The sequence below is a fragment of the Lepidochelys kempii genome, chromosome 16 (assembly GCF_965140285.1).
Source record: "Lepidochelys kempii isolate rLepKem1 chromosome 16, rLepKem1.hap1, whole genome shotgun sequence".
Classification (NCBI taxonomy): Eukaryota; Metazoa; Chordata; order Testudines; family Cheloniidae; genus Lepidochelys; species Lepidochelys kempii.
In genome coordinates, this window is record NC_136395.1 from 17,207,292 (window position 1) to 17,234,873 (window position 27,582).

A 27,582-nucleotide genomic window follows, 5' to 3' on the forward strand; every position below is an offset into this window, starting at 1 on the left:
TAGACAGGCAGACAAACCAGTCATTTACATTTTCACTGTTGTATATTTCACTCTAAAAATTTTAGTGGACTTGTTACAGATAGGTTTCAGAGTAGCAGCCGTGTTAGTCTGTATTCGCAAAAAGAAAAGGAGTACTTGTGACACCTTAGAGACTAACAAATTTATTTGAGTGGAATGCATCCGATGAAGTGAGCTGTAGCTCATGAAAGCTTATGCTCAAATAAATTTGTTGATACAGATAATTCATGAATGCATCCAACAATGTTGGCTACAATGGGTTACTAAAGCACTGGATGTGAGCTGGCTCATGATCCCAACTCTCACAACAGCTGCTGCTGCTACTTGTTCTGATTTGATAATTTAGTCAATTTCACACAAATTTAGAAATTTTTAGACTAATATTTGTTTAAGTACATCCAGGACTTCATTACAAGCAGCACGGGATGAATCTAGTGTGCACATTACTGAAATAACAGAATCCCACTGATGACAAGTTTTATTTATTTTTTAAAAGTTCAAACTCCATTTCTCAACTTAATTTTAATTTATTTTACAGAGTTTCTGGAAATATACAGCTGGTGTTTGCTTCCAATTTGTTTGGCTTTCTGATACAAAATCCTACATCATCCCTATCTCGAAAGGCCTCAAATATTGGAAATGAGATGCCTCTCACTCTCAAAATAGTTACAATCTAATGATTTTCTCATTCTTGGCGACTGAAATAAAATGAAAAAACCCTCATTGCTATGGAAATAAATCCATAGCGAGGAAAAGATACAAACACAATGGGCACCATTTAAAAATCTCAAAACACCTTCACTGTTCAGGCACCTACAGTAACTGTTGTATTTCCCTATGCCGAAGAGAAGAAATCCTGTCACACTGCAATCCCTGCAGAGTAGCACACGTTCAGGATCTTACATGGCACCGACTCTAACTTGGAGAGAAATTGAATACTGCTGTGTGCTGAACAAATTCCTGTATTATCTCAGACTCACAGACTGTATGCCTTTTTACAAGAAGTGCCTTTTTATGAAGTTGCTTTGGAACCTCCATCTTGCAAACCAGCTTTAAAGCTTCACTACATGTTTACAAGCTGAAAACATTTTTGTCTTTAAAGTTTTTTTTTTTAAGGTGAAAAGATCTATGAACAAGGTTGACTTTACGCTAAAATAAATGCCAAACAGGAAGCCAACATATTTACAGAAGAAAAAGTTTTATAACAAAATCAGTATATACAAGTCACCACAGGGAAGGGAGATTTCACAATCACTGTGCCCACTAACTCACTACAGGTTTACTGTGAGAAAAATCTTGTGGGTAATACTAAAATCTGTAGGAAGTGATCCCGCCCTCTTCAGGAGTTATTTACACAGTATCTTGCACTTAAAAGCTCCAGCAAAATGTTCAGTCCATACTATTCTACTGAGCAGAGTTCAGTATCGTCTGTTCATCTTCTTGAATTTCTCATAGTGGTAGTCATCTGTTGCTTTCTCATTGGGTGGGCGCTTGCGATTCGGAGGGGACCCTTGGAAGGAGAGACAGACATACCTTATTTCTATTCTTGAATTAATAAAGAGGATAGTGCAGGGAAGCATCCTCCTCCTTCACCTCCTAAAGAGTTAGTCTAATGCCCTTTAAACCACCTGGCCTGCAGCACCCCTGCTATTCTACACTTGGGCCTTCAACAATGCCAATGTTCTTCAGACTTGATTCTTTATTAGTCCAAATCCTTCTCTCACATCCCCCGCATCCAAAACAGGTCTGCACAATGCACTTAAAATCCTGACCTTCAACATCCACCATCACTCCAGCCTTGGGCCTCAGCTGAGCAGAGACTGATAGCAATGGTGTACAGCCAAGCATGGGATGGAGAGCTAAAGTGTGAATGGGTCATTTTCTACATGTAATCCTGACCCTTCACCTATGATGGGAGATAGCAGGAGGGACATTTTCCATCCAGGTTGCTTCATGACTCATCTAGCAGGGAGGACATCAAGAATGGCATAGGCATCACCTTTCCTTTGAAGATCAAAGGCAAACCACTCTACAACACAAGACCTTCCCACCAGCTCAGGACACCATGCCTTAGAGGGCTAGAGGAGAAGGTCATATCTGTTCATGGATCTTGGATAAGGAAGACTTGATACCTACAACAAGCTGGCCAGGCTTTGTGTTTAGTACTCACGCTCGGGTTCTGGCTTCTCCGTATCCCCCACTCTCAGTGGACGGGCTTTTGGTTCTTCTTTATTCCTCCTCACTGGTGCACTCAGCTCCTCATGATAGACTGGAAGAAGAGACACACCAAATGGTGATTTTAGAGAATAGCATTGTTTAGATGTAGAATCACAGAAATATACAGCTAGAAGGGATCTCAAGAGGTTACCTAGTCCATCTCCCCACACTGAGGCAGGATTAAGTACATTCCTGGTGGATTGTTTATCACATCTCTCATCCGTTGCGATTAAACTTTAGCAGAAACACAAATGGAAGCCAGGAACAATCACTATGATCAGCCTGTAGCTCTGGATATTGAATGAAAGCAAAGTTATGGGACACTAAAACTTTCAGCAGTTCAGGGGATTTTTTTTTCTGGTTTCTTTCCACCTGTGCATCTGACCTAGCTACTGCTTCGTCATGGTCCTGAGACTCTCCATTGCTTTTGAGTCCCATGAATATTAATCTGAAGGCACCTGTCTGGACGTGGTTAGAGACATTAGGAGGTTGCCTTTCTTCCCTGTCCTGTATGAGAGGCAGTCTCCAAAATGAACTCTCTTCTCTTGTTCAGCAATTCTGTCTCACCTGAAACCTGATCTGTTCTAGCATCCCAGAGTGCTCTCTCTAGTCCAGTAAGACAGACTTTGTAACTACAGAATGGTCAGGATTTTCCATCATACATCCAAGGTGTCATTTATGGGCCCCAGTCAACTGGGAGTTCACGAATGGAAAGTATGAGTAATGTGCCCTACCTTCAGTCTTGCTGGGGGAAGGGAAAGATTTGCTAGCTCAGATGTTGTCCGTGTGGGAGCCCCAGAAGGAGAAAGTCAAACAGTGCTTGAGGTTGACCATGTGAATTAATAAACTCTGCTTGCATCAGACTTAATTCCACACCTTATTGCCTCTAATTAGTAGAGTAGCCGCCCATATCTGGGACTGGAGAGCTACACAGTTAGACAAACACATGTTAGGGATGGTCCAGGTATACTTGGTCCTGTTTCAGTGCAGGGGCTGGACTAGATGACCTATGAAGGTCCCTTCCAGTCCTACATTTCCATGTGTCCATGATACTCACATCTGTTGTGCTGGACGTAGTTCACAGCCATGTTTGTGGGAACAAAAGAGGTTTCACTGTCTTTCTTTTTGTTTTGCTGCTCTGCCAGCAGCCTTGCCTTGGCGTCCTCAGTAAAGATTATGTTTTTTATTTTTGCGCTGAAGAGAAAAACAAATGAGGAAGAGACTTGTTTAATACGCTGCAGGTAGAAAGAAGCCTGGGTCCCCAAGTACCAAAACACACAATAGAGCTGTTTTATCTATTAGTTAGTGGATGGACAGTTTTATGTGGGTGTGGCAGCAGTTGCTGTTATCTTTGATTTGCAATCTGTTTATCAGAGAACTGGCAATGCTGTAAAGATGAGTGCTCCATCCCAAGGATGAAGAGGAACCTCACATCCCTCAACAGCTCACCCTGTGTTAGTGTTTGGTGTGAGCCAATATTACTGGAAGATGCTGCATCACGGACCTGGGGAATGAGCTCCTCTATTATTCTGAGTATTACCGCAGTGCTTAAGAGCCTTAGCCATTGACCAGGACCCCACTATGCTTGGTGCAGTACAAACACAGAACAAAGAGACTGTCACTCCCCTAAGAGCACAGGAAGTGGCAGTATAAGTTACCCTATCAATCAGCTTGCCTCAGCCATGACCTGCGGGGATCACCAGGTTAATTCAAACTATAAATAATTGAACAGTGAACCGCTTACTCTATTCCCAGATCCACTTCAGGAATGCCACTCAGCATCTGATTGGACAGCATCTCTTCGGTCTTCTTGGCTGAAGAGACACGGATGCTCTCAGGCAGCTCGTACAGACAGTCCTCAGCATTCTTCAGCTTCACCTTCTGCTCCTCATTTTCTACAATCCCCTTCCTCTTCTTCAGCTCTGTCTCAATGTACTTCATCCTGAACAGCAGCACAAGAGGACAGCTGGCATTAAGTTCTATTTCTTACACATCCCTCTAATACCACCGACCACAGCTTGGTCACTATCCCAGCAGGTAGGAGGGAGGAATGAATGATTTCTCTGATGTCACTCAGCCAGCAGGGGGGCACTGAGAAGCACGAGATCTGCTATTTTGTTCAAGAAACTAATCAAATCCTCCCTGCAACAAGCAAGCTCTTTACCAACCCACGGAGCAGGTTGCCAATAGCTCACAGTGCCAGCAGACCACCTGGCTGGCCAGCAAGTCTAGGCTCTAACCACAAGACACATTGGTTTCCAGAAGGTGAAAGATCAAGCAGAAGTTTCAGTGTAAACTTGGAAGCTATTCTAAAAACTCTTGGTTTTCAGAAAAAGGAGGCCTAGGACACCCAATCCAGCCTCATGAATCAGAGCATATGAACTATAACCAAACAAACACGTACATGTCAGCGTCCTCATCCCGCCTGTTGGTTTCTGCTGAGAAAGAGGTTCCCAGATTGAGGTCCTCCTCTTCGTTAATCCTAAACAGAACAAACATTCTTTTAAAGAATTTGACAGCCTAAGGTGTAAGCGACCAGACAGACTGCATTAAATAAAGCCTTCAAAACAACACAAAGCCTGGAACATTTTGCCTGCGTTCTTCAATAATGAAAGCCGCCTTGGTGCTGTTAACTGCTCCAGACTCAGTAACGTTCAAGGGAGTGTTTTTCAGGACTAAGCCTCCCGCACACCCACCTGTCCTTGCCGCGTTCTTTCAGCTTCTTCATGTCCACCATCCCACCAGTCTTTATCTTAAAGGGATCATCCTACAAAACAAAAAATAGTTAGAAAGCAGGAAGCTGCTGCCTAGGTTTATGCCATCTTCAGGTTCACTTTCTTGAAAACCCTACACTTCCATCACCTGGGCAAAAATGCCTATGATTTTTCTATAGTAAGAGGCTGCAACGTAACCTGCCTTTTATTAAAGCAAGTCATTTCCTAGAACCAGACTTTCAAAGAGATCTATTGGACTGAGCAGATCCTATAACACCAATATGAACCAATAGTGAAGTAATGAAAACATTCAGAACTTACCACCAATGTTGTCTCCTCTTGCAATTTTTCCCCAACAAGCAGGGCTGCAGCACTAGCAAAACACACACAAAATAGGCAAGTTAAACGCATAGAGAATGAGTCCACAACACTGTCGGTGATGACTACCATGCAAGGTAATTTATTAAAAAGAATATAATTCTTCTTTGCCCTTCTCTAACACCTTCTACCTGAGGATCTCAAAGTGCTTTGCTAATACTAAATAATTAATCCTCACATCACCCTTATGCGCTATGGAATGATTATCTCCATTTTACAAATGGGGAAACTGAGGCAGAGATCGCTTACCCCAGGTCATGCAGCAAGTCCTCATCAGAGTTAGGAACAGAACTCTCTGTACAGAACGAACCCTGACTCTCAGTCTCCTTTTCTAGTGTTAAGGAAAAGTTAGCATATGTGACTCCATTTTGGTTTGGGGCCCACCATTGTCTAAAAGCAAGCACATCATGCACCAAGAGGAGTGTTCCTTAGATACTGCATTCCTGTGAAAAATCTCCCCCTTGTTTCCAGCCTGTCTCAACTCCGGGTTTCTGTTCTTTGTCTGTTCCTAACTCCCTGGCTCCCGGCCTTGATGTGAGCCTCCCATACTGATAAGAAAGGCTACTGATGCATTGCTTTAGGACCATGTAATGTAGCTGAAGTAATGGTCTAGCACGGGGAATATACCTAGCAGGGATAGGTGGTAGATAAGGGAAGGGTTTGTCTATTGGCTAACGTTTCTGATGCACGAGGGCAACATGCTCTGCTAAAACATGCTTTGCTAAAAGGTATATAACCTTTGTATAACCTGCATTCGGGGTCCCCTCCTGATTAGCAGGGGGGCACTACACTCGAGTGTAATAAACTTAGTATCTTTGGGAACTCTGCAGTTGTGGACTTTGTTCATGTGCCTCAGCCTAGACTTGAACTGTGCGTGACCTATCGGGTATAATTCGCAGCAATTCCTGTGCGCGACCTATCAGGTATAATTCGCAGCAGTTCCTGTGCGTGACCTATCAGGTATAATTCGTAACACTAGCCACTACACAACACTTCTTTCCATCAAAAAGCTTAAAGGGAGAAAATGAAATTAACAACAGGAGAGACTTGTTTTATGGGTCTCAATTTATAACTATATACTACAACGTGGTGTGTAAGATACTGAGTCCTACCCCCACCCCCGAAAATGGTACAACTCTGGGAGATTAAAAAAAACTGTCTATGTGGGTGATACGGTTAATTAGCAATGTAAGACATATTCATTGTACAGTATGACCCTTATTCTTATGTTTAGGTTGTAGGCATGCTGGGAACAAGTGCTCCACAATAAAGTCTGTTAAAAATAGCTGCACCTATCCCCAATATCTCCTCTTATCTGTCTTCACATTTTTAATGTACCTGCTCCTCCCACAGGTCAGATTCTTGTTGCCACTGTGACATATTACCATTTCTGACTGAAGGCGCAAGGGAAGGCAGGAACATGGCCCCTCAAATGAAACACAAACTTGCCTCTTTTACTGTATCACATACCTCACCCCATTGGGCCGTCTTCTGAGACTCTGAACTTCTTTTGCTTCCTCAAGTTTTAATCTGAAGAACAAACATTTAGTTTATTAACGTTTCAGAGTAACAGCCATGTTAGTCTGTATTCGCAAAAAGAAAAGGAGTACTTGTGGCACCTTAGAGACTAACCAATTTATTTGAGCATAAGCTTTCGTGAGCAAATAAATTGGTTAGTCTCTAAGGTGCCACAAGTACTCCTTTTCTTTTTAGTTTATTAAGACAGTCTTAATTAAAAAAGAAAAAAAGGCAGGCATTTTCTGCACCCATCACTCAACTTTCAGGGCAGACTTTTCACTGACATCTTCAAGCAGGTTTTCTAAGCAGATCTCACTCTTTTTGATAATATCAGACAACTTTCATGTTCTACTTCACGAACCAACAGGGAGAACCTTACATCATCTCTCTGAACACGCCACTTCTGTACAAGCTCCTTCAGCAAAGATGGCTCCCAAATCCAAGTCTCCCTATCCAATGGGGCAAAAATGTTGCCTTGGGCAACCAGCCCAACTTCAATTTGTTAAGATGTCCAGCCACGATTGTCTCACAACAAAACAAGGGAGTCCTTGAATCAGATGCATTATCTGTCACTACTTTCTGTCAATAGTTAATGCTATCTAAGAAGATATTTTAGGTAAGGCATTTTCATAAAAGCGGCAGTGAACTTGTGAAATACCCTACCTAGGCTATATGTAGCAAGCACTATGGTCAGGTGAACATTATATAACTGAGCTATAATTAAGATATATTGATGCTTCAGTGACAAAGAGAAGAAAATCTTAATATTCATGTAAATAGTAAGTGTGAATATTTAGAGTTATAGACATTCTGAATTTCTTCTAACATTTAGAAATTTCATTACACAATACAAATTGCTTATAATACCTGCCATGAAAAAATGTATCTTAAAATAATTTCCAGAGTTAAATTAAAATAAGAGCAGAGAGAGAGAAACTCAAAAGAGTAGTCAAGGGATAAAACATATGATTAGAATGTGGAGATCTGAAAGTAAGATGGCAAGTCAATGAAGTTGGTGGATTTCAAATGACAGGAGTTGTAAACAAGTAAACTGAAAGGACAGAGAGGAGGCTGGTGATAGGCAAACAGAAGGAACTGGGAGGGGAGGGCCTGTGGGAGTCCATGGATAGCAATGAATTTTCCTTTTAAGTAAACAATTTAAAGGTGAGATTACAAGATTAATGGTAAACAGCACAGGTAATACTTTTACTTTGATTATTTATTTGCAACACTGTCATACCAATCCAGTTCTGCAACTGAAATGAATGGCGGTTTTGCCACTGCTGTCAATGGGAGCATGATCCTGTTTCTTAGTCTCCCATCAACATCAGTGGATTCTGCATGTAAATTTTCTTTTGCGGATAGATGTTCCCTCCTAAAACACGTTAGTGTTTGCAATATATTCAGAGATCAATAAATCCACTCTATCCATGCTGCCTAATCAAGTGGCCAAGATTTTCAAAACTGGGTGTCTAAAATTAGTCCCCTAAATCTATATTTAGGGATTAAACAAACAGTCTGATTTTCAACATGTCAAGCACCCCATAACTCCCAATGACTTCACTAGGAGCTGCTCGGTGCTTGGCACTTTTGAAAATCAAGGCACTACAGACATGAGAAAACAAGGTGCCAGCTCCCATCTTGTTTAACATCCAAAGGGCTGATCCTGCAGTTCTTGTGCACTCAAAATATCCACTGACTTTGTCGAATTTTCGGGCAAACAAGGAATGCGAGAATGGGCCTTAAATTTGCACACACGCTGACTGAGCAATTGTTTTTCCATCTTCAGTCATAACAAATAACTTCGATTTATAACAACTTAAATCACGAAGGATCCCAAAGCACTTTGTGAATGTAGCACATAGACATAAGAACCATTCAGGGGTCGCTTCACCCAACCCCAGAAACACTGCCACAATCAAGCTGATGCATGGCAACTGCTTCAACAGTGTTGAATAGCACAGTGCCTATGTCACACACAAAATAATAAGGGGTCACAGTGGGCCCACAGAGGGTTGCCATTCACCCTGAATTTTCCAGCTTCCTCTTCATTTTTTAAGTCAATCCCACAAGTAGGGTTTTGAGGGACAATCACGGGTCTAGAGCAGTGATACTCAGACTGAGGCTCATGAGCTGCAAGTGGCTCTTTAATGTGTCTCCTGTGACTCTTTGCAGGACATGATAGTGAAACACTGAGTGATTTAATTATTAACCAATTTTGCTGTGTTGTTAATCAACTGTAGTTGATAAAATAATAACTGGCCAGTCAGTTTGCTGTGAGACCACCACACACACACATATATATATAAACAGTGAATTCACACTACTGTGGTTCTTCTGGGTAATGTTGATTGCTAATTTTGCTCCTGAACCACGGAGGTCTGAGTATCATTGGCCTAGAACTGTGGTTCTCAACCAGGGGTACGTGTACCTTTGGAGGTACGCAGAGATCTTCCAGGGGGTACATCAACGGATCTAGAGATTTGCCCAGTGTTACAACAGGCTACATAAAAAGCACTAGTGAAGTCAGTACAAACTAAAATTTCAGACAGGCACTGACTTGTTTATACTGCTCTAGGGATGCAGTACACGGACACGCAAGGACGATATTTGTATTCCAATCAATTTACTGTATAAGTTACATGGGAACAATGAGAAAGTCAGCCATGTTTCCGTACTCGCGTGGCTGCGACACTGCTGTATTTCACCTCTGTATTTGTCAGCAAGTCGTCTGACAGGGCGGTGAACCTTGCGGGCGCACAGGACAAATCAGACTCCTGAAAGGGGCGCAGCAGCCTGGAAAGGCGGAGAGCGAAGAAGGATCCTGCGCCACGCAGCCCTGTGAGAACTGGGCACAACACGGCCTTGTTCCACGCTGCTCCACGGGACCAGGGCCCGGGCTCCCTCGGGGGGGGGGGTCGCCCACCCACCTGACCTCCTCGGTGACCTGCTCATCCTCCTCCTCTTCCTCGGAGTCCGCTCTCCGCCGGCGGAAAACCTTCCCCGACGGCATCGTCGCCAACCCGAGCGGGCCCCAGGCTCCCTTGACAGCAGCCCAGCCCCGCTTCCGGCGCTCGGTGATGGCGTCACAGCGTCGCGCTGCGCTCACGCGCTCTGCCTTCACTCCAGGACGGGGGGGCGGGGCTGCGCGGAGCTCGCTCCCGAGGGAGGTGGCTGGGCAAGGGGGCGTGGCTATTACAGGGCTGGGCCAGCTGGGTGTGCACAGCAAGGGAGAAACAGAGAGAGCAAAGCCGGGGGCGTCCATTGCCCAGAGGGAGGAGGAGGAATTTCCCGGCCAGCAGCCTGGGATGGAGGTAGGAACAGGAGTTCATGGTTGGCAAACAGGCTCGGATCAGCTGCATCTCTTGCTTCTGGAGGAATTCAGTCAGCTATTATAGGAAGGGATGTGATCAGCTGCATTCTCTAATTCTAGGAAGGAATCAACTACATTATATATATATATGTAAAACGTATACTGTGTGTGTGTATATATATATATAGTACAGTAGTGCCTAGGGACCAACTAAGATCAAGATCTCGTTGTGCTTGACAAACACAAAGTAGTATGTGGTCCCTGTCTCAGAGAGCTTACCCTTTGCCTCTCTTGTCCATTTGCAAGGTATGGGAAAGGGCTATAATATACGGACAGGTTTTTGGCAAGGATTCAGTTGCATGATACGTTTTAGGAAGGGGGGGTCATCTGCAGTCTATATTTTAGTAAGGGATGAGTTGCTTTATTGCTAGGGAGAATGTGTTGTATTTGATATTTTAGGAAGGGGTTTTGGTGCTTCAGGAAAGGATTGATTACATTAGGTATATGTTAGTAATGATTCATATCCATTAGCGATGGGGGGGTGGATATAGTTGATGCTTTTGGGAGGAATCTGTTGCATCTTGTATTTTGGGAAGAGATCAGTTACATTTGATAATTTAGGAAGAAGAAGAGTAAACTCTCATTATATCACTTGGCTGATTCCTCACAGCTAGTCTAGGGTTTCCTCCAGTATATATTTAATGTTTTTGGTCTGCCTAATGTTCTGTGTCCCAAGCAATGGGGGTTTTACTCATTCAATGGGGAGTTTATTTCACAAACTGATAGCTCTCATCATCAGGAATTTTTTCTGGATATGGGCCCTTATTCTGCAATGGGGTCTGCACAGGTGTAAGGGGCTGCCTGTGTGGATAACATTGCAGGATTGGGGCAGTGATCCTGAACCATCCTGGTAAATTGGTAAATGACCATCTCAACATACTGTCTCCTGTCAGATTTTATTTGGGTGAGTTGAATTATTTTAATTTTTTTTAAATTAAGAAAAACATTTTTTAGCATTTTTACTGTAATCCTATGAAAATTAAATTTTATGACATTTATCAAAAGATAGACTAGAATAAAATTATACTAAAAAGTGGACTTATTTTTACCTGGGTTTAAAAAGAGGTTCAAATTCCTATTATCCTGTCATAGGGCATGGCTACACTTGCAGATGTAGAGCGCTGGGAGTTAAACTTGCCCTCGGAGAGCACAGTAGGGAAAGCGCTGCAATGTGTCCACACTGTCAGATTCAAGCGCACTGATGTGGCCACATTAGCAGCTCTTGCAACGCCACAGAGAGCAGTTCATTGTGGTAGCTATCCCAGGATGCAAGTGGCTGCAACGTGCTTTTCAGATGGGGTGGGATGGAGTGTGACAGGGAGTGTGTTGTGTGTATGTGGGGTGAGAGAGAGTGGATTTTGGGGGGCGGAGAGCATGTCAGCATGCTGTCTTGTAAGTTTAGACAGCAGCATACCCCCTTTCCCCCCACCTCTCTCTCTCACACACTCACAGCAAGCAACATTCCACACTAATGGTTGCTTTGTCCCAGAGCAGATAAGCAGTCGGATGTCAGAAACGAAGCTTTGAAAGGGCATATCTGCATTCCTGCAGCCGATTCCAAAACAATGACGAGTGGCCACTTGACTTAAGGGGATTATGGGACGTTTCCGGAGGCCGATCAGAGCTCAGTAATGCAACACCGCGTTCACACTGACGCTGGGGCATTTCAGCCGAGGTGCAGCATGCGTTATGCTTCTTGTGGAGGTGGATTACCAGGAGCGGTCTAGCTGCAGAGTCCAGGCGCTCTAAGTGCTTTGCTAGTGTGGACGGGTCGTGAGTTAGGGTGCCTGGGGCTGCTTTAATGCGCTCTAACTTGCAAGTGTAGCCAAGCCCATAGTCTCTCCAGAAAAGTGATTAAAGTACCATCACTTGGGGCATTTAAAACTAGACCTGGACACAACAATAGAGAATGCACTGTTGGGAACAATCCTGCATTGGCAGGGAGAGAGACGCTAGCTCACTTAATAGGTCTTTTCTGTCTCTCACTGTTTTGATTCTTCTTATCTTTTATAATTTAAATTTCACCTCCCAGAAAAAGGAGAGAGAATTACCAACAACTTCTCTTAGACTAATGAGCTAGTGGGGCATTTCCAAGTCACATGGTTTTTAATGCTGACTATCCAAGCTCCACTCCTCCTTTTACTAAGCAAGTTAAAACCCACCAGGGGTATCTTGAAGAGATTGCTGCCATGTTTGGCATGATTGTAACTTTCAAGGCTTCTTCCCAGGTTGCAAAATATTTCCCATGGGTACCTCCTGGCTGTTAAGAAGTGTGGTGGGGCTATTAGAGTACTGAACTGGGAGTCTTGGCTCCTGAGTTCTATTCCTAGCTCTTCCACTGGATGATCCTGGCAGTGAGTCTTTCTGTGGCTGTTTCATCATTTGTAAAATGGGAATGCAACACATGCAGGAGCTATCACTAAAAGATTTGAGATCCCTAGATGAAAGATCTATACAAGTGCAAGGTCATCTTCCTTTGTGTGTTAATCCCATCAAATGAGGGCTGCTCAGTGCAAAGTATTACCAAATCACTCCATTATTTTAAACATATTTTCCCTTTCAGAGGAACAGCCGTGTTAGTCTGTATTCGCAAAAAGAAAAGGAGTACTTGTGGCACCTTAGAGACTAACCAATTTATTTGAGCATGAGCTTTCGTGAGCTACAGCTCACTTCATCAGATGTTTACCGTGGAAACTGCAGCAGACTTTATATACACACAAAGAAAAGGAGTACTTGTGGCACCTTAGAGACTAACCAATTTATTTGAGCATGAGCTTTCGTGAGCTACAGCTCACTTGCTGTAGCTCACGAAAGCTCATGCTCAAATAAATTGGTTAGTCTCTAAGGTGCCACAAGTACTCCTTTTCTTTGTGTGTATATAAAGTCTGCTGCAGTTTCCACGGTAAACATCTGATGAAGTGAGCTGTAGCTCACGAAAGCTCATGCTCAAATAAATTGGTTAGTCTCTAAGGTGCCACAAGTACTCCTTATATTTTCCCTTGTGCCTGAGTGCTCTAAATTCAGTAAGGGCCAAATTCTGATCTCACTGAAGCCAAAGAAGCTTTGTCACTGATTTCAGTGGGATCAGCATTTCACCCTAAGTGCTGGGAGGCTATGAAGTTGGATGTCGTTGGTGCCCATCCTAGAAGGTACTTTGGGCTACAGTCTCAAACTTCAGCTAAAGAAAGAAAAAATGTGTACATCATGTTGCTGGCTTCTTGGTGAATTGGCCGTAAGAAAGCAGGATCATGTATTTTAAAAATATTCCTCATTTAATACCCCTTGAAAGATGGTAACTATCTAGTTTAGGACAGCTCCTTCTTCCCTTTTGGCTTGTGTAGTAGAACTACTGCCTTGGCATTTGATTTTTCAGGGGCAATGATGTTGCAAGCTGCACATTCAGCCACTGGATGGGAGACTCAGTTAACTAGTTGTCTTGTCTGGCTGCTGGTTGGCTGAAACATTTCTGTTTCCGGTATAGATGTATAGAAACTACTTTGATGCAATTGTACCCTGATCCTGTAATGAAATACATACGAGTGGACCCTTGCAAACATTTTGTTACAAGATCTGGTATTGAGGTAACTTCCTCTGGACCTACGCAATAAACTTGCAATATTAGATGTATCCAGTTGGTAACGAGGACCCCATGAGTGTGTATGGCTCATTCTGTGAATTAAAATGTTGTGTAAGAGCCGGCCTGGTTAATTTTGATAACGTTAATAGTATTCAGCCATTGCAAAGTGACAGCTCAAGAAACCGATTTCCTTCTCCCGGATGGTTTAATGCATAAAAAATATACAGGGTTCTTTCTCTATCTGTGTCCTTTTATACCTGTGATAGAATGCAGTTTTTACCACAGGAGAACAGCCCTGAAGGAGGAAGAGTAAACTAAGGACTATGCAAGGACAAAGAGTCATTGCCTGAAGGGCTGCCAAGTCCTGGAAAAACTCTGCAGCCTTGTGAGAAGTTGGAGCCAAACTGCAGAAATGCTGTACTTGCATTCTGTACCAGGGCATTGATATGCAGCATGCATTCTTCTTCCTTTGCAAGAAACGAAGAGCAAGTAATCTATTCTTATTGTTATTTGGATTACAGTAGCATCTAGAGCCCTAATTTGGGCCACTTTGTTTTAGATGCTGTATCACAGGTGTAAAGGACACGGGGCTAAGTCTACACAGCCCACGGCAGTGAGCCTCCCAGCCCAGGTCAACAGACTTGGGTTGCGGAGCTAGGATTCTAAAAATAGCTGTGTAGACAGTGCTTTGAAGTTGTGGCTCAGGCTGGAGCTTGGGCTCTGAATCCTAAGGATGCGGGTGGTATTTAGACCCACAGCTCCAGCCTGAGCCACCTACACAGGTTTCAGAGTAGCAGCCATGTTAGTCTGTATCCGCAAAAAGAACAGGAGGACTTGTGGCACTTTAGAGACTAACCCATTTATTTGAGCAGAAGCTTTTGTGAGCTACAGCTCACTTCATGGGATGCATAGTCTACACAGCTATTTTTAGTGCAGTAGCATGAGCCCAAGTCTGTCAACCTGGCCTGGGAGTGTTGCTTCTGCGGTCTGTGTAGATACACCCAGACAGGGGAAGAAACTGGAATATTTGCTTTGGAATAAACCTTTCCAGGGGAAAAAAAAAATCTATACTGTGAGCTGTCATCTGGTTGCTGAATGTGCCATAACTTCATGGGTTCCCAAGTATTCTGCACTTTATCTTCTAGGGTAGAGTTAGATGGTTTGATGATAACCTGTTCTTGTAAAACAATGTGCTTTCACTAGTCCCTATGGATACTGACCTGTCCCTATGGATAATGACCATTCCTTATTCTTTTCATGGTATTTCCTCTCACTTATACTAGCTGCTAGTAACCCCTTCGCTGCTTCAATGTCTCTGTCTTTTGTCTGATCAGCCTGGTATAATGAATTGGCTTGAATAGCTCAAGAAACTTTTTTTTGGTGGGGGTGGGGGTGATTTCATGCAAAACAGACATTCAGGGTTCTTGTTCTGTGTATGTTCTTTACGACTGCATTCTGTACATGGTATGTAAGCATGCAATATGTGGCATCTGTATTTACTAGCTCTTTGCTATGTGTGTACCACTCTCCTCACCTGGACCTGTTCAGTGTTTCTGTCCCCTCTCCTGGCCGGCTCCTTAACCCTATGCAGGAGAGGTGAGCTGTGGTGTTTCGGTGACAATGTCCTGGGTTCTAATTCCCCATGGTGAGCGCATGTCAGCATATCCCTATGACCCCTCTTTATCGGAACCCCTCCCTAACCGGGACTAGCCTGGGATAGTCTCTGCCACCTTTCTGGACCACTCCAGCCCAGTTTCCTCTCCAGACCACCCCACTCTAATAATCCTCCTCCCCCTTTCACACCAAATGGAGAATCCCCTGCCCTGTGTGGCTCAAAGCCGCCCAGGGTCAGGGGGATCCTGTGAGTCAGGAGCTTCCCAGATGTTCATCAGCCCAGCATCCAGAGCAGGGTTGGCACCTGTCCAGGCTTTCCTAGGGTCGCCCCTCTTTTGAGGTAGCCGAGTACCCACGGCCAGCGGCCCAGTGCTGTTGGGCCAAGGATCATCCCGGGGTTCTGTCCGCAGGGGGACTCCTGCATTTGGGGAGCCCCCTCCCACTCCTAGCAAAGCGGCTCCCTGGAGATCCCGGGGGGAAGGTGACGGAGGACAGAGGGGTCCCCTCTAGCCCAGCCCGTCTGGCCGGGCCTGCTGCCGCCCCCTCTCCCTCCGGGCTCAGCCCGGCCCCCATCCCCTCCTCCCCCGGCCCGGCCCGGCCCGGCCCCTCCCCTCCCATCCTGCCGGAGTTGCCTGCTGCAGCGTCCGGCCGCTGGCTTCTCCTCCTCCGACAGCAGGTAACCGGCCTCGCCGCCCCGCCCGGCGCTGGGGTCCCGAGCCCCCTTCCCGGGAGGAGTAGGCGGGTTAGGCCTACCTCGGGGGCCGAAGCACCGGCCTTTCCTAGTCAGGCACGCCGAGAGCGGGGCGCCTCGCCCCGCGTTCCAGAGGCCATGGGGGCGGGGCAGGAAGGGGGTCCCTGTCCGGCTCCCCGGAGCAGCGGCTCCAGACGGGCCGCGGGGTGCCTGGGGAAGGCGGCTGTGTCATGCTCCCCCATGCACCCTACCACTAACTTGGGGTGCCAAAGACTTGACACGTCCCACCCTGGGAAGAGGGGAGATTCCTTGTGTCAGTGGGGCCAGGATTGGCCTTCCATTGCCTATGGGACCCCAACGGGCTGGCTCTAGCTTTGTGGGGGCCCTGCGTGAAGTGTGTGGAGCCTTGGGGTGCACAGCGCAGTGGTGGATCCCTGGTGTATCAAGGGTGCTTCCCACTGGGGGGATGTAGGAGAGTTTTAGTATTTGGGGTGTGGGGATTTTGGTGCTTGTCATCACTTGGGGCCAGGGAGGGAGTGGGATCAGCAGGGTTTTATCAGCTAGATGTGGAGGTTAAGGCAGGATTTTAATGAGGATCCGTGGGATTGTTTCTGTACATTTGATCTTCACATTGGGATGGGGTGCTGCACAGTGTTAGCAAATAGGGAAGAGTCCAGGGGGTGCTCTGGAAGAGGGTGCTGACAAAACAGCTCTCCCTCCCCAAAATAAAAGTATGGATCCCTGTGTGGTTACTGACTTAGCATGTGAATAGTGCAGGCCCTGGGGTTTCCTTAGTTACTGAAAGTTCCCAAGTTTGCAGATGAGGGAACTGAGATGGCTTGATAATTTCTAGTATATGTAGGGTTCCCGCAAAATGCAGGTACCCCCAAATATTGATTGCATTGCTTGTCTTTAAGGTCTTGACACTCATCACTGTGATCTTTGCTGTGAGCTGAGTCCCTTGGCAAGGTAACTGGCATTTATCTTAAAAGAGTATTTTAAGAACCTTGTTTATTATATATTCCTGATCAGTAGGTGGGAGGGGCGACACAGAAGTAGAAAGCTCAGAGACTCAGCCTGTGCAGAAAGGGGATGATGCAGCATTAGCTGTTGGAAAAATGATGCGTAATGCCTTCTGTTCCTCCTAAGAAGGGAAACCCACTGCTTCGTTTGAGCTGCAGTGCTGATACTCTATTATCCCCTGGTCCTTAAAATATTGGTAAGTGTTGCCAAGGCAGCAGTTTGGCTTATTTAGCAGAATTTAAGGAATTTATGTCTTCCCCTAAGCAACAGTGAACACCTGATTCTAAGTATTTGTCCTTTGTTAATTATTGCAGAATAATTGTTGAAAAAGGGACCTTGCTGGTATTGGGCTAGTATATTAGAATTAGTTGGGCTGTTTTCTTGTATCTTACCATCTGTTGATTCAGTCTTTTCTCTAGTAGTGGACAGGATCACATTTAACTTTTATTATGATTGCAAATGGTAGCTTACTATTAACAACTACAGTGCTGCTGGAAGAGGGAAATGGTTTTCTGGGCCTGTTGTATTTGAAGAGTTGGATTTTTGGAGGGTCTAAATGGCAAATGCTTAAAGATGATAATTTTGCAATCCTAAAACTAAATGTGTGGGCACATCATTTTTAATTACCTCAAATAATAAATGAACATGAAAAATTTTGCTTCCTTTGATTGTCCTTCAATAAGGCAAGTAGTACCGTCAGGGTTTCTAATGTGAGATGTGTTCTGAACATGGGACTGGGACCAGGAATTTCTGAGTTCTGATTCCATCTCTGACATTGTCTCTCTGTGTTACGCTGGGCAAGTCACTTAATTTTCTGGCCCAATTTCCCCCTGTATAAAATGCAGATAATATTGTATGTATTTATCTTATGGAGGGAAGGGGGAGGATTAACTAGCAAACGTTTGTAAATTATTTTGCAGATGGAAAGCACTAAGTATTTATTACTATTAATACTCATGTTTACATAGTATGTTGTGTACTAAATGTTTAACTTCTGCAAAAATATTTGCAACTGTCTAGCTTTGGTGTAGGTGCATGTAATTTGTTTTAGCAAAAGGAGAGAAATATGTTGTTGAGTAGGAAAGCCACCCGTTTTGGCAGCAATTGTCATCTTTTTGTAGGTCAGAGTTACTGTGGAATTGTTCTGACATGTTCATGCTGTTGTTCTGCAGTGCTTGTTGGGAAGGAGACAGACTGGGGAGGACTTGCTCTAAGGTTATTTCCTTTCACTTTAAAACAAAATGTATGAACTTTGATAAATAAAAGGGCGGCTTTAAGAAATGTTTTTATTATTGAATTCCTATTTTCTCAAGCAACAGCAGAGAGAGAACCTGTATGTACGATGTAATTAAGTCGACCTAAGCCCTAGTGTGGACACTGCTAGATCAACGGAAGAATTCTTCTGTTGACTAGGTTACCGCCTCTTGGAGAGGTGGATTTACTACGGCGATGGAAGAATCTCTTCCATCGCTGTAGTGTCTATGCTACGGAAACGCACTGTAGCATTTCTAAGGGCCTGTCTACACGTGAAATGTTACAGCCGCACCACTGTAGAGCTTCACTTCCTAAACTGACAGGAGGGGTTTTCCCATCGGCGCAGGTAATCCACCTCCTTAAGAGGTGGTAGCTAGGTCTACAGAAGAATTCTTCTGTTGATTTAGTGCTATCTATACTGGGGATTAGTTCAGCGTAACTGCATCGCTCAGGGGTGTGGATTTTGTAGTTAAGCCGACTAACCTTTCTAATGAAGACCTAGAGTTGATGTACCCTATACTACAATAAATCAAGTTTAACAATGGTTGTTAAACTCACTTACAGCCTAGCTGTGGTCTAATACATTCAACCCGCACTAAGTAGATGGGACTGACCCATTTCCCAGTTGTATTCAAAAAATGAAGTGCTAAGAACAAGTGGGAAAATCAACTCCCCAATATTGCAAACACTTAACACACGTTTAACTTTAAATATGTGAGTAGTCCTTTGGAAATACAGTAGAATCAATGGAATTCAGTGGGACCACTCGACTATGTAATTTTAAGCATATGTGTAAGTGCTTCTGTGATCAGGACAGGTATTTGTTCATTCAGTTTGTTTTAAAAATAGTTACCATTTAATTTAATGTACATATGTTAAAGATGATAGTGAGATGATAGTTTGTCTTTCCTGCTCCAGGCTCTAAACTGCAGCCCTGTGGGATTGGGCAGTTGCTATTTAGCCATCTGCTCACTGGTTATTAAGCCAAACCTTGAAGTTCCTAGAGCCTCTGGCTACAACCAATGTGTCATTCTCTATTATTTGCAATGAATTTCTTTCCTCCAGGCCTGCAACATGTTCAGTTCCTAGCTGGTAAAGCCATTTTACATAATGCCACATTAGGTCTTACTTCTGCCAGGACAGGGCATGGAATTAGGAAGGATTTTCAGCTTTGGGAAAAAACCTTTACTTTAGCTGGAGTGACTTAGCTCTTCAGCCTCTTGGGTCCCCCCACCCCCCCAAAACAAATGTTTTAGAACCCCTGCTCTAAAACTGGGGGTTGGGACCCATCAGGGGGTCACAAGGTTATTACATGGGGGGGGTTGTAATCTGTCAACCTCCACCTCAAACCCCGCTTTGCATCCAGCATTTATAATGATGGTAAATATATAAAAAAGTGTTTTTAATTTATAAGGGGGTCGCACTCAGAGGCTTGCTATGTGAAAGAGGTCACCAGTAAAAAAAATTTTGAGAGCCACTGTTTTAGAGCATCTTTGAAAATGATGTCTAAGGTGTCAAAGAATGTTAAACTGCAGGAAGCAATGAATATGCTGCTGTATGCGTCATTTAAAACTTTTGGTGAGCTTGAAGCTGACCTTTCTTTACTGGTATAGAGCTTTTACAGCTGGTTGGCCTCTAGCAAGTAGTAATATTATGGAGCAGGTTCTGAACTGTCTGTATTGCTTGCAGAGTTTTTATTTAAGGCCATAGATGCAATTTCCTTAAAATATATTGCTCAGAAGTTGCCTCACTTTGATGCAACTACGTCTGAGGGCATGTCTGGAGTGTTCCATAGGTAGGCTCCGTGATCTCAAATATGGACTACTCCAGAGGGGTTTATTTTGCTTATAAATTATTATTGACGAGAAACCCTGGAAATGTTCCTTTATACTGTGTGCGTTTGGATATATTATCCTGAGTGGAACCCCACTTGTCATACTCTGCACAGTGATTTACATATGTTAATGTTGTCGAGCAGATAAGTATTTAACTGTAAACCCCTCAGAAATGCTGGTGGCTTCCTTGCTTTTGAAGGCGGGTTACTGATATTACAAACCTTCCTCCTCTAGTCCCCCCACCCTCCTTCATTTAAAACAGTGAGTACATTTTTAGTGATTAGGTACTAGCTTCAGCTAGGCCTATAGCATAGGTCCTGTGCCAGCTTCTATACACAACTCTGTTGAAGCAGCTCAAAACTGAGCTGCAGCATCCTTTTGATTTTAGTCTCGGCCTCCTGTGAACAGACTGATGAGATTTTATCCTCTCCTGTGGAGCTTTGGTTGTGTTTGACAACAGGAAGTAAGATAAGATAATGAAACTGGTTTTTACTTGTGGCCTGCTGAGCCAGGATGGGAAACTTGGCTTAATTAATTAGAATGTATTCATGATATGTAGCTTACATGTTTTTCTAGTTACCTTGTGCGGACTAGGAAGAGGTTGAGTGAAATGATATATGTAAATACATGTATAAAATAATGTTGTTTTTTTTTTAACTGGGTTAGTATTCTGTAGCATCCAATGATGCTGTGTGATCCAGATAAGCTGGGACTTTGAGCCTTCAGAAGAGAGTACACAGTGGTTCATCACATTATCATCTTCCTTTGAGGTATGAACCAAATCAATTTCAGCAAGTCCAAATCTTTGGTTAGACCTGTAGTTCTTAACCGGGGTGTGGGGCCCCCTAGGGGGCCTCCAGCAGGTTTCAGGGAAGCCTCCAAGCAGAGCCAGCATTAGACTTGCTGGGGCCCAGGGCAGAAAGCCAAAGCCCACCGCATGGGGCTGAAGCGCAGGTCCCTGAGCCCCGCCACCTGGGGCTGAAGTTGAAGCCTGAGAAATGTAGCTTTGTGAGGGCCTGTGTGGCGTGGGGCGCCAGACAATTGCCCTGCTTTGCTACCCCCTAATGCCGGCCCTGGCTTTTATATGCAGAAAACCAGTTATTGTGGCACAGGTGGGCCGTGGAGTTTTTATAACCTGTTGTGGGGGGAGAGGGGGCTCAGAAAGAAAAAAGGTTGAAAACCTCTGGGTTAGACAGTATAGATAACTGAATTGGCAGTTGTGGCCTTTAAAGTGTGCATGTAGATTTAGTATTTTACTACATTTTTGGAACACAGGTAGCACATTGTACAAATAATAATAATTATTAACTGTGTCTGCTCCCTGCTCCTTTCCATTGCATCGTCCACTTACCTCTGATATCATAATGCCATTACTCAACAATGAGCTCTTCTGTATTAGCAGAACAGCAGCATTGAACTGTAGTGTTACCTGACATCAAGATTGGTGCCTTTGGGTGTTGTATCTGGTGCGTGGAGGTTTAATTTAATCTCTGAGATTTACTCATGTAGTCCCCTCATCCCTGCACTGGGACAAATGTACAGTCTGGAAACTGTTATACCTAATTACAGGGGAGATGTATAATGTCCAATTTAAATTTTTGAGATTATTACCTTATGCTTTTGAGTTGTAAAGATGGATTTTCTTACTCCCTAACATCTTAAAACTGCAGCATATCAGTTTACTTTCCTGCTGTCTTTACCATCAAGTCTGACATTTAACCAAATTGAGGAGTCATCCTGCAATTTCTGTACCTCTGTAGGTGAGCTTTAGTGAGAATGGGAGATACAAGAGACGTTTGTCCTCACCTGGATTCCATAGGTGAGGTCACCAAAGATGACCTGCTGCTCAAATCCAAGGTAAAGGAAGCGCTGCTTGCAGTGTGGTTACCTCGTGTGTGTGTGGGGGGGGGGGGGCGGGGGGCTGCCCTAAGATACAAAGATTGTACATATCCACAAGTGGGATGTAGAAACTGAACACAAGTGGGATGAACTGAAACTGATATCTTTTTGAGCATGCCTCATAAAATGAGGCATTGTCAGCCATTTGTACTCCAGAAATACAATTAAATGATGTGAAGAGGCTGTCCTTATGAGATAGCCCAAGGGAAAGCCCATAATTCTAGCATTTACTCTTGAGTGCTGTTGATCTGTCTACCTCGCTCATTAACAAATGAAGTCTTCAAAATCTCTTTCTCTTTAAATGGTTTCATTTGGCAACTAATACATTTTCAAGGCTCATGGGCTTACTTCAGAAAGGGGGTGATGTGAAAGGAAACATCTTAGTGGCTGGAATTTTGGAGTGAGTAGAAGTGGCTGATGGAATTAGATTAAAAACTAACATTTCTGCCATCTGGGCAGTGCTCAAAGCCCTCTTCACTGGTGCATTTTTGAATGACTGTTTACCCTGCTCAAAGATGTCTCTCATCGCAGGTTCTTGAAAGTGTAAATTTAATTTAGGTGGAATTCATAGTACTGGGAAAAATGAATTGTGCAGCCAAACAAGGTTTTAATCTCTGCCCCAAAAAGTCAACTCATGCAATAAGCATAGGGTGCTCCCCTCTGAGTCAAGGGCTAGGCTACTAAACTGTAATGACTTTTTCTTTATGTATGACTGCAGGGAACTTGCCAGTCGTGCAGAGCTGGGGGACCAAACCTCTGGGCTTGCCTGCAGGTAAAAAGAGCCTGCTATCTGTGTGTACTGTATAAAGGGGCTTCTCATTTTTTATTTATACTGTTTCTTAGTACAATGCAGTACTTACTTTCAGGCTGACTTATCGCCTTTGGATATGAAATTAGGTCTGAGATCATAGTATCTGGTAAACAAAGAAAGAAGCATTAGAAGAAAGGAAGCCAGTAAAAGTGTCCATCAGCTTTCAATTATATCCCAGAAAAATAGAAGCCAATGATCAAACTCTAATACTGTTTGCCTCACATCTAGGCCTATTTTGTTCACACCTCACAAATGACTTCCTCCTGGAGCCCCAATGGGAATCAACACTGAAGAATGCTACTAGCTACCATCTGTTTTTAAGCACCTGGTAATTGAATGGATCCTTCTGCTTGCAGCTTTTAGGGAGATTTAAAGTCTATGGAGCCAGAGAACTTTAGTGATGTTGTTGAAAGGAGGGGAACAAGGCAGAAGGGAATGAAAAAGAGCTGGCTTAAATATGATCAGAGCTGGAATAGACTCCGGATGTCATCTGATCTGGAACGTAGGCCAAATTCAGCCCTTATGTAAGCAGATGCGCTGCAACTGACTTTAAAACAAACAAAACTAAAACATTCTATGCAGTGACATCATCATTGACTGGTGGAGCTTCACCCATTTACACCAGCTCTGATCTTGGTCCCTGTCACTTAAAATGATCAATGCTAGGAGCTGTAGAGTAGTGTTTCTCAGTGGGTCACTTCCCCTGGGGGCAAATATCAAAAGGCAATCGGGGCAGGTGGGATGCAAGGCATTGGATATGTTATTGCCATCTAAAGCAAGGAAAATCTTGCTTTCCCCACACTCTTACTGTTCAAGGTCAAGTATTCTCTGCCAAACCTCTCAAAACACACACACACAAATTACATAGGCTTTTCATTGTTATCATGGATACATTTACTATAAAAGCAAGAGTAAAAAAAAAAAAAAAAAGTAAGGAAGTCATGAAAACGTTTGAGTTGAAGTAAGGGCTTGCTTACCTGACAAGGTTGAGAAGTACTGCTCCAGAGAAAGTTGTAAGATTCTCACTGTGCAGCGGTACATCACATCTGTGTGTACCTGTCATACCGATTGTCGATCAGTTGTACTATCAAAAATTATTCCTGGGTAACAAATGCACATGGCATTTTTAAAACACAGGGGAAGTCACAGATCTTGAAGAGCTTATGATGCTTGTCAGTTTCATTCTGTTGCTTTTTCTTGGGAAGTTCTATGCATAGGGGCTGTAGGGGCAGCAGTACTAGGAGGAGCAGAGATAATCTTCTTTTCCATCCATGAACACCCTGAGCAGCAGGCAAGGGTTGCCCTGTATTGCCTGGCAATATCCACTTCCATTATGATACTTATGGTTAGTTTGCATCATGGTAGTTCCTAGGCCCTGTTGTGCTGAGCACTGTGTAATCAGAGTAAAAGATAGTCCCTGCCCCGAAGAGCTCTTAGTAGGAGCAGTGGAACAAAGCTGAAAAAGATTTTGCCAGATTTTACACTGTTGTTCAGGAAGCTGCAGCATGTCCGGAAGTATCAGACTGATAGATCTTATACCTGTAACTTTGCAGGGGCAAGTTATTCTTTTTAGATACATTTCTAATCCTTTCCAAAACATACTTGTAACAGAAGAAAGAAGACAAGGCGTTTGAATGAGGGGACTGATGGGGAAAGACCAAGCAGTGGAAAGAGAAGAGGTGACAGAATGGACATGGACCAACTCTCATCTTAGTATCTGGATTTCATCAGACAAGCAATGTATTTTTACAACAGATTTTCAAATGATCCATCTTTAGATCTATGGACACAGTGTGATCAGAAAAACTAACGTCTGTGATTTGGATTGGAGGTTTCATAGAGTCATGTGAGCAAGGGTGGGCATAGTTTTTTGTTTTTTTTTCAAGAAGTGCCAAGTCTTTTGTAATGCTGTGACTCAGGTTACGACGCATGCTCATGGAGTGCAAAGGGTCAGCGCACATGCAGCTGCTGGCTAGGATGGGGGTCACAAACCCCTTTTTTCATTCTGTTGTGGGTTTATCTTGCCACATCCAAACTGTTCTCCCACTATCTCCTCTCTCTCTAGGTTGCTTGTCCTTATGTTGGGTGTGGGGAATCCTTTGCGGATCATAGCACCCTTCACGCACAGGTGAGCTGTTCTCTATAACCCTCTCTCTCTCTTGTCAGGACAGACAGAGTTGGATTTCCAAATAAATTAAATTCTGATCCACAAAGCATGGGCGCTTATTGATTATAGCCATTCCCGGCCACCTTTCGAGCCCAGACAACATTTATATAATGACTATGGTCCGTAGGTTCCAAACTCTCTGGCGATTGAGTTACAGTTTGTGGTTCTCAGTATTCTCACTATTTTGGTTTTTAGGCCAAAAAACACAACCTGACAGTGAACCTGACAACATTCCGGGTGTGGTGTTATGCCTGTGAAAAGGAGGTATTCTTGGACCAGAGACTGGCAGCACATGCTCCATCCCTGTCATCAAAGTTCAGTGAACAGGTGGGTCTTTCACCCCATAAGTCAGGAGGATACTGTTGAATGGGATGGAACGCTTAGCAGGGTTTTTCTTTTTTTTTGTTAGATGACTAGTTTAGGACTCCCCACTATTGGACATGCCATTGTTGCAATGAGAGCTCTCAAACCTGAAGGAAGATGCCTCCCATCAAGATAATCTTGCGTTTATTTATCAACTTTCATCCAGGGGGATTCCTAATGTGCTTTAAAAACTGTGTCCCTCTCTATATAATCGGTCTGTCTTTGGCCGCTTCTGAAGGGTGGCCACGTCTGGGGTGAACGGCAGCAGCATTAACTGCCAAACTAGAAATGTACCCTCTGCAGACACTATTGACTGTCCCTTGGGCCTCTTGTGGTACATCTTGACTTCACTAAGGATGCTCCTTGGACAGCCTTACTGAGGTAATGCCATCAGGAAAGGTAAAGAGGTTAGTGCAGCAGCATATTGCCAGTGCCTTTGATACTGGGGTACCTTCTTAGTGGCTGGGTGAATAAATGGGTACAGATTGTGTTTCTCTGCAGATCAGACCTGCCACTGATGTTTATTTCTCTGCCTTTAATCTAGGAGTCTCCATTGCCTGCTCACCCCCTGAAGGCAGTTCCAATTGCAGTGGCTGATGAAGGGGAATCGGAATCAGAGGAGGATGATCTGAAACCAAGAGGTAATGCCACACTGAATTATGGGATCAGTTATAACTGCACCTCTGGACTCTAAGGCTTACATTGTGAGGTTCCTGGAGAGTCTTTGTGATTTCAGTAGGACTGGGATGCTGAGCTCGTTTGCGAGGGACGTGCTGGATTCCCTTTCATCTTGTGCAGAATGTAGAAAAGTGGTGCTTCTGAAAAGGAAGGGGTGCTGGAAAGTTACCTTCCTTTCTTGTCTAACATCTCTTGCATTTTCTCCAGGCCTTACTGGAATGAAAAACCTTGGGAACTCCTGCTACATGAATGCAGCGCTTCAGGCCCTCTCAAACTGGTAGGTGACAGGACCGTTCTGTGGTGATGCTCCCTTGAATACTCCCTAAAAATAAAGAAGTGCCTGTTCCAATCCGAGACCTCCTTCATGAACGCTGTGTGTGGAAATCAGCTGAGGTGCAGAGTAGGGAGGGAGAAGGGGAAAAAAACAGGATCATGGTGTTTAATGCATAAAAAGCTGCAGAGCAGGAAACTGAGCAAACCAACGGGACACGTACCATTGGGCTGGCGGTGGAAGTACAGGCCTTTAGTTTCCATTGTGATCTTTAAAATAGAGTAAATATAAAATATTTTATAGGTGCATGTGCATGCATTTTCCCTCCCAACTTCTTTTTAATGTTCTCCCTAATGAGGTGGCCTTGAAAACCTCAACCCAAAATAGTTCTCACCATCTGGTCTTGGCAATAAACTCTAGCATCTCTCAGGGGAGGGATCCCAATCATTCAGACCAACGGGAGTGATTTGTGAAGAATCAGAGGGCAGCATTTGCAGCACCATCTCTTTCCCCTTTTTCTAAATGTTAAATTTAAAAAGCAACCTTAGGACATGTCCTCTCTTTCTGTGTGTCTTTAAACGTACGCATAGAAGAAATTCCCCTTCACTTACCTCTCCTCTCTTTCCTTCTTTAGCCCACCTCTCACACAGTTTTTTCTGGAGTGTGGCGGGCTGGTACGTACGGACAAGAAGCCCGCATTGTGCAAAAGTTACCAGAAACTGGTCTCTGAGGTTTGGCACAAGAAGCGGTGAGTAATCCCTCCCCAGTCCAAACGGGAAGGCGTATAGCGGTTCATACTTCAGTTACGAACACAGTAAAAATAATGAGAGGTGTGACGCAGTCTCTGAATTCAAGCTTTAGGACTAGCCCTAGAAGATGTGGGGTGTGTTGCTGTGAGCGCCTGATGTCGTACTCCCCTTCTTCCACCCTGCAGTTAGTGATCAGACAGCCATCTTTTGAGGAACAGGGTCTAGAAACCTCTGAAAATTCATTACATTGAGATCAAAACAGTGAATCAAAGCGTGCATGGTAATGTGAAGTGCTTTAAACAGAGAGCTTAAGAAGGGCTTTTCTTCTCACTGATTTGCTGAAAAGAGGGCGGGGATATTTGGCTGCTGCTGTGCAAGTGCAGCATTTGGTGGTGTTGCTTTTGATTTACACAGAAAAAGCAACTCGCATCT

The 27,582-nt window shown here is 44.0% G+C and overlaps 2 protein-coding genes across 15 annotated transcripts in view; one reads left to right on the plus strand and one right to left on the minus strand.

Moving 5' to 3' along the window:
- Nucleotides 1-484: 484 nt before the first annotated feature.
- Nucleotides 485-9,948, minus strand: C16H9orf78 (chromosome 16 C9orf78 homolog). Its single transcript, XM_073313812.2, has 9 exons — nucleotides 9,776-9,948; nucleotides 6,798-6,857; nucleotides 5,271-5,322; nucleotides 4,932-5,002; nucleotides 4,640-4,717; nucleotides 3,980-4,177; nucleotides 3,293-3,429; nucleotides 2,189-2,287; nucleotides 485-1,528 (listed from the first exon to the last, which is right to left on the minus strand). Exons 1-9 carry the CDS (start codon nucleotides 9,856-9,858, stop codon nucleotides 1,437-1,439), a joined length of 870 nt encoding a protein of 289 aa, XP_073169913.1. The 5' UTR covers nucleotides 9,859-9,948; the 3' UTR covers nucleotides 485-1,436.
- Nucleotides 9,949-10,040: 92 nt separating this feature from the next.
- Nucleotides 10,041-27,582, plus strand: part of USP20 (ubiquitin specific peptidase 20) — a 110,722-nt gene continuing 93,180 nt past the window's right edge. For 2 of the 14 annotated variants that reach the window (XR_012155207.2, XM_073313777.2), the window contains exons 1-8: nucleotides 18,782-20,982; nucleotides 21,973-22,069; nucleotides 22,830-22,883; nucleotides 24,988-25,050; nucleotides 25,285-25,416; nucleotides 25,997-26,093; nucleotides 26,338-26,407; nucleotides 27,036-27,149. Coding sequence is in view for 13 of the 14 variants with exons in the window: in XM_073313777.2 (XP_073169878.1) it covers nucleotides 21,989-22,069; nucleotides 22,830-22,883; nucleotides 24,988-25,050; nucleotides 25,285-25,416; nucleotides 25,997-26,093; nucleotides 26,338-26,407; nucleotides 27,036-27,149 (611 nt within the window). In the remaining variant the exon portion in view is untranslated. Of the gene's footprint in view, nucleotides 10,160-15,832; nucleotides 16,086-17,017; nucleotides 17,070-17,111; nucleotides 17,320-18,244; nucleotides 18,339-18,777; nucleotides 20,983-21,972; nucleotides 22,070-22,829; nucleotides 22,884-24,987; nucleotides 25,051-25,284; nucleotides 25,417-25,608; nucleotides 25,834-25,996; nucleotides 26,094-26,337; nucleotides 26,408-27,035; nucleotides 27,150-27,582 lie in introns of those variants that run through there. The other 12 variants (XM_078849099.1, XM_073313769.2, XM_073313767.2 and 9 more) reach the window with 12 other exon arrangements.

Excerpts from the sequence above, each read along its gene's own strand:
- C16H9orf78 (XM_073313812.2), bottom strand. The coding sequence starts at position 9,858 with ATGCCGTCGGGGAAGGTTTTCCGCCGGCGGAGAGCGGACTCCGAGGAA. Across the intron at positions 6,858-9,775 it reads CAGGTCACCGAGGAGGTCAG|ATTAAAACTTGAGGAAGCAA; the intron begins GTGGGTGGGCGA and ends TTTGTTCTTCAG. Across the intron at positions 4,178-4,639 it reads CGGGATGAGGACGCTGACAT|GATGAAGTACATTGAGACAG; the intron begins GTACGTGTTTGT and ends GCTGCTGTTCAG.